The sequence below is a fragment of the Cottoperca gobio genome, chromosome 21 (assembly GCF_900634415.1).
Source record: "Cottoperca gobio chromosome 21, fCotGob3.1, whole genome shotgun sequence".
NCBI lineage: Eukaryota > Metazoa > Chordata > Actinopteri > Perciformes > Bovichtidae > Cottoperca > Cottoperca gobio.
Window position 1 is genome coordinate 15,828,341 of NC_041375.1, and position 5,962 is coordinate 15,834,302.

At 42.4% G+C, this 5,962-nt stretch overlaps 1 protein-coding gene across 1 annotated transcript; it reads right to left on the minus strand.

The window, feature by feature from the left end:
- Positions 1 to 4,048: 4,048 nt before the first annotated feature.
- gja8a (gap junction protein alpha 8 paralog a) lies at positions 4,049 to 5,321 on the minus strand. The gene has a single exon (XM_029458865.1). The coding sequence runs from the start codon at positions 5,315 to 5,317 to the stop codon at positions 4,049 to 4,051; it is 1,269 nt and encodes a 422-aa protein (XP_029314725.1). The 5' UTR covers positions 5,318 to 5,321.
- Between the last annotated feature and the right edge of the window lie 641 nt (positions 5,322 to 5,962).

Below are 5,962 nucleotides of genomic sequence, written 5' to 3' on the forward strand. Positions count from 1 at the left end.
AGGGCAGTTACGACTGGATTTACATCTGTCCAGTGGCCAGAAACAAAACTCCAATGAGAGTAAAGACAATACAGTGATACAATGTTGGGCTTTGTGTGTCGGTTTGTTTGAGAGTTTTTCTGCCCTGTAGTAGCAATAAAATCAATTAATGCAGCTTTAAAATACAGAATAAGTGCAGGAAGGATTCATTGAACCACGTGATACCACAGGAGAACATACACAGACCAAGATGTGGCATTATGTGGGAAATTATGTGAGTCAAACCTGCCTTTGATAGAAGAGATCTGGGTCCAGTAAAAATACCTTTTACAACACTGCCCCATAATGGTGACTCAACCAAAGTCCTCTCAAGCTTTCATAAAACTATGAATAAAACCTTATGTTCTTTATCGTATCCTGTTGTCAAGCACGTAAACTCCTATGCTCTGAATGTTTGTAACACTGTCAGTCCCAATGCAGCATGTATTATGACTGTAATGATTCCAAAGTGATCCCTGTGTTTACATTAGTTTCCTCCTGCAGTCCAATGTAAATGTAAATGTAATAGCAAGTATGTCATATTATCATTGTTGTCTAAGTCTAAATATTATCAGTGTAGTGTGTCTCATTTCCTATAAATAACATGTTAATAGCAACATCTTTGGAGAAATACAGTTGAGCAGAAGTCAGTGGTGGAAGGTAACTAAGTACATTTACTTAAGTAATGTACTTAAGTACAATTGTGAGGTACTTTACTTCAGTTATTACATTTTATACTGTATATTTCTACTCTTGTACATGTCGGGGTGAAATATTGTATTTTCCGCTCGTCTACATTTAGGAGTTTAGTTATTTGGTACTTTGCAGATTCAGATTAATCAAAAATATAATCAACAAATAAATAATGATGCATTATTATAGTCTAAGATAAGATGAGACTTTATTGATTCTTAGCATAAAAAGTAGTTCAAATGAGCCCTCTCTTAGCTGCAACATTAGTCATGCTTAATTATGATCCTGTAATATAATAATCATTATTCTGAAATCGGCAATTCTGCTTAATGATTACTATTACTTTTGGTACTTTAAGTACATTTTGATGCTAATTATTTGTGCTTCTACTTAAGTAAAATGTTGGTATTGTTATATTGCTAGTCTCACTTAACTAAAAGATCTGGGTACTTCTATAAAGTAACATAACATTTGGCAGACTTCTTTGATATCTGAAATTTTTCCTACCACCGTTCCGGATGAATACTGATAAATGTCTGTTTGCTTCTACGTGTGTATAAAAAACTGAAAAGTCTCAAACGCCACAGAGTTGTTTGTAAATGCACATAAATGTTAGCTTAGTTTAGCCAGTGTTACCGCTTTACTACAGAACATATCAGTTTGTGAGTTATCTAAACCAACAGCCTTAGGAACCGTAATGATGATGTATAGTTTTTTTAAAACTTGGAATGAAAAAAATGAGGTTTAGCTCCATAGTTTGACTGTGTGAGGGCGTGCGTGTGTGAGGGCGTGCAGTGTGTGAGGGCGTCAGTGTGAGGGCGTTCATGTGAGGGCGTGTGAGGGTGTGAGTGTGAGGGCGTGCATGTGAGGGCGTGTGAGGGCGTGAGTGTGAGGGCCTGAGTGTGAGGGCGTGCATGTGAGGGCGTGCGTGAGCTTTGCAGAGAAACACTGACACAACACTTCTTGACCACGTGTGACTTTTTATTGCGTTGGTTCACATTCCAAAAGAAGATACTGCCACACATCTATCAGCAAAGAAGACTACAAGTTAGTAAAAAGGATTTTTTTGTTCTTTCCAAAGATTAATCATGTCTTCTTACAAACATACAGGCAATGCAACAGTCTTAAAATACAAAAAATCATACATTACCAATCATATAGATGTACACAAGGACCAGCATCATGCTTTAACCGTAACACTATTAAATGTTTTAATGTGTTCAACAATTTGGTGATTCATTGAAGGCTCTTTTTGATTCCACAGCATTGGATTATGGGAGGCGAAGGGATGGCTGGGGGTCACAAAGGGGTCACAGCTGCCTTCTCTCTCAGTTTCTCTAGAGCCATTTGATCATACCCCCAAAACCAACACTGTGTGTGTAGGTGTGTGTCTGTGTGTGTGTAGGAGTGTAGGTGTGTGTGTGTGTGTGTGTGTGTGTGTGCGCACAAAGGCATTTGTATGAGAATAAGCCTGCACCATGTGTGTGTTCATGTCCGCAAACATGCAACTTTATGCCCTAATATCTTCTTAACATCGTTAAATGATCATGTTAATACTTTAAATAACCTACCTTGTTTTTTAACCAGCTATGCTGCATAATAGAAATGTTGTCATGTATGTGCTGAGGAGTTGCATACAAAATGAAACTCAAATTAAAAAAAATTAAAAAAGCAAATAAAACATCAAATTCACATAGGTCCCAGAGCAATATAAGCACTTGCTACAATCTTTACAGATAAGGCACAGGAAATCATACAGTGGCAGCTGTTTTAATAAACAAAGAGAATGTGAGCGGAAGATTTGTGATAACCTAAGGCATACTTTTAGGCTTAACACACTTTATATTAAAGTACTTGCTAATGATTTGCAAAGACTCTAAAGATTAAAAATGCACGATAGCGCAGCGTGGGAATTTTCTCTTTATCGGGTTTGTGAGATTAAATCAATATTGTAATCACAAATATAACTGAAAACAGCTGTTGTTATGTACATGATCAGACATGAGATGGGGCCTTATGTACAGAGGGAGTTGCCACTAGTTGTTTGTTTCTCTTTGAATTTGAAAGTATGTCATGAGTATTGTTATTTTCTTGTGGGGTAAGGGCCTACTATGGTCACATAAAATCAAGTAGAAAGATTTTTTCACAGCCAGGTCAAGGATGCTTGTTTTCATTGATGAGCGCGGTTTCTTTTATTGTCTGGCCTCCAACAATACTTTGTGCTGATGGTGCATGATCTTTATCGCCCGGACGCCTGTTTGTACAGCACGAAAAGAGAGGATTTGGCCTGAGGTCGCTACTATAGTTCATTCTCTGATAGGGCAAAATGAGCCCTGCTCTCTGCCATGGACAACTGATATCACAGTTCACAGTTCTACTTAAAGGCTACAAAACATAAGCAAATCTAAAATGAAGAGATGCAGAATCACATTGAAAAAGACATTCAACATGTGGTCTTTTTTTTTTTTTTTTTTTCACTAACTCAGCTCTGGCTGTGCTACCTGGTATATAAACATGAAAAGGAGAGAAATGCTCTGAAATTGATGCACATCTCTCTTCACTTTAAAGAATCCTGTGTAAATGGATGCATAGATGAGGTGTTATGAGGGTTAAAGGCCTTGCACAGAGTCTAAAGCTCTGAATGTGCAAAAGAAGGTATGCTCTTCTCAACCTGAAAATGGACTTTTCTTCCTCTTCTCAAAGAGCTGTATACCTGTAAATGTACCGGCACTTAATCGTGTTATTTGTGTATGCGAGAGCCCTTTCACCCGTGCCGTGTGCAGCCATATGCTGCATTTGCAGTATGTCGCTGTCTGAATGGGAATGAAAGTCAGTGCCTAACTACAGCGAAATTACTGATTTGCAGACACACAAGTATATTATAACTCTCTTCCCCCTATCTACTCAAACCCCATGTAAAAATGTCTAATCCTCCATTGTATATGATTAAAACTCTTTCAATAGAAAAAGATGGTTCTAAAAATTGAACATGGATTTTCATCAAGTAAAAACATTTCCCCCCTGCATGTGTCCTTTCCACATTTTTTTAAATATAAGAACACGCTTAATAAAAAACCTACTCCTCCCCTCTTTAACCTCTACTTTTTATATTTCATTTTTATCACAAACACGCAGATTTTTTTGTTGCTTTGTAGAATTGTTGCCCGTGTCCTAAAGGTTTTAATCTATCCCTGTTGATTTTGTTTTTCATCCATTGGTTTTTGACCTGCCTGTTCAAGAGTGTGCATTGTCTTGAGTTAAGTGTGTGTGTGCTCTCTCTTATGTTGAACATTTGGTATGTGCACATGTACATGTACATGTGCTCTCTCTCACAGGTTCATACGGTGAGATCGTCTGACCTAGCCCTGCTGCTGGCTTTGCTCAGTCGGCTCAGCGGTCTGGTGTCTTCTATCGTATCCGTGGCCTCCATCCCTGCCTCCGCTGGAGGTACCCCCTCTTCGTTCGCCGCCTCCTCTACCTCCACATCCTCATCCACAACCTCCTCCGCTCTCTCGGCTTCGATCTCTGCCGGCTGCATCTCCTCGGCCTCCTCTTCGTGTAAAGTCACCGACGCTGTCTCAGTGGTCTGGGCATAGGAGGGTAGAGTCTCGTCATACACCTTAGAGATGTTCTGCATGGGCAGCACCTCCTCCCCCTTCTCCTCCAGCACCGGGAAGGGTGGGGCCCCTCTGCCAGCCTCCATGCCCACTTCAGCCAGTGGGTAGAGGTGAGCTACGGGAGCTTTCTCCTCCTCCAGCAGCCTGTAACCTTTCGCTCTCTGCAGGGAGGGCACAGCCAGGGGGGGCAGGCTCTTCCCTAGTAGTGGCGGCAGGGGGGCCGAGCCCTCACCTTGGGCTGGGGCTGGGGCCGGCTTGCGAAAGACAAAGCGAATCTTCTTCAGGCCCAGGTGACTGATCTCCACAAAGTTGAGGAAGAGTGAGACACAGGCCACAGCCAACATGAAGATGATGAAGACGGTCTTCTCCGTGGGGCGAGACACAAAGCAGTCCACCGTGTTGGGGCAGGGCCAGCGGCTGCATTTGTACAGCGGCAGGATGCGGAAGCCGTACAGGAAGTACTGGCCCACCACGAAGCCTACCTCAAACAGTGTCTTGAAGATGATGTGGCAGATGTAGGTCCTCAGCAGGGTGCCCTCCAGCCTGAACTTCTTGCTTCCCTTTGTGCTGGTCTCCTTAGTGGTGCGGACACTTCCCTGGTCGGGTGCCAGAGGAAGACGCTCCTCGCTCAGCTCCTGCTGCCGGCTAAGTTCTGCCTCCTCACGCTCCTTGCGTTTCTCCTCCATGTGGACATGGTGCACAGCGTGACCCACGTATACCAGAGACGGTGTGGAAACAAAGATGATTTGGAGCACCCACAGGCGAATGTGGGAGATGGGGAAGGCCTCGTCGTAGCACACGTTCTCACATCCGGGCTGCTGCGTGTTACAGACATAGTCAGACTGCTCATCGCCCCACACAAACTCCGCCGCCGTGCCCAGGATGAGGATACGGAAGATGAAGAGCACCGTGAGCCACACCCGGCCGATCACCGTAGAGTGCTCGTTAACTTCCTCTAAAATATTACCCAGAAAGCTCCAGTCACCCATGATCGGTCCGTAGCACTGCAGAATGAAGGGTGGGGTGAAGAGAGACAGAGGGTGCAGACAAAGAGGGAGGGTGGGGTAGGCAGGTCAGAGAGGGGGAGGGAATACAGAGTGCCAGAAGTAAGAAATGTAGGAAAACTCATACTTGCCAAAAATCAAACCCTAACTTAATTTAATGCTACCACACGCAGTTCTATTAGAAAGCGGAAAAGAATGTAAACGTCAAAAAAGTAGTGTTCAAGTCCATTGTTTTCCCAATAAATTTAGATTAAAACATATTGAGTCAAATATTAAATAAAACATTTTACATCAAACTTTTTAGCGAGTTATGAATTGTGTTGTTTAAAAGGCTGCTTGTTCTCAATGTAAACACTTTTTACTGCGTCGAACATTAAGAGTGGTGCGAAAAAATTGCTTGCTCTAGCTCTTTAAAAGGTTCCACACAAAAACTCCAGAATAAAACAAATAAAGAGAGATCAATAAGTAACAAATAGTCCCTTCTTCTGTTAGGTATGATATAGGTTAAATGTAATTAAATGGGCAACTTGCCACAGCTGCGGCTCCGGTGAAGTTGAGTCCTGTCCCGTTCTCTTGGCACCCGGCAGGGAAAAGTGAACTTTTTTCTGCCCTCTTTCCCACCTAAAGCCC

What these genes read in the sequence shown, in the direction of transcription:
- gja8a (XM_029458865.1), bottom strand. Translation starts at nt 5,317, where the DNA reads ATGGGTGACTGGAGCTTTCTGGGTAATATTTTAGAGGAAGTTAACGAG.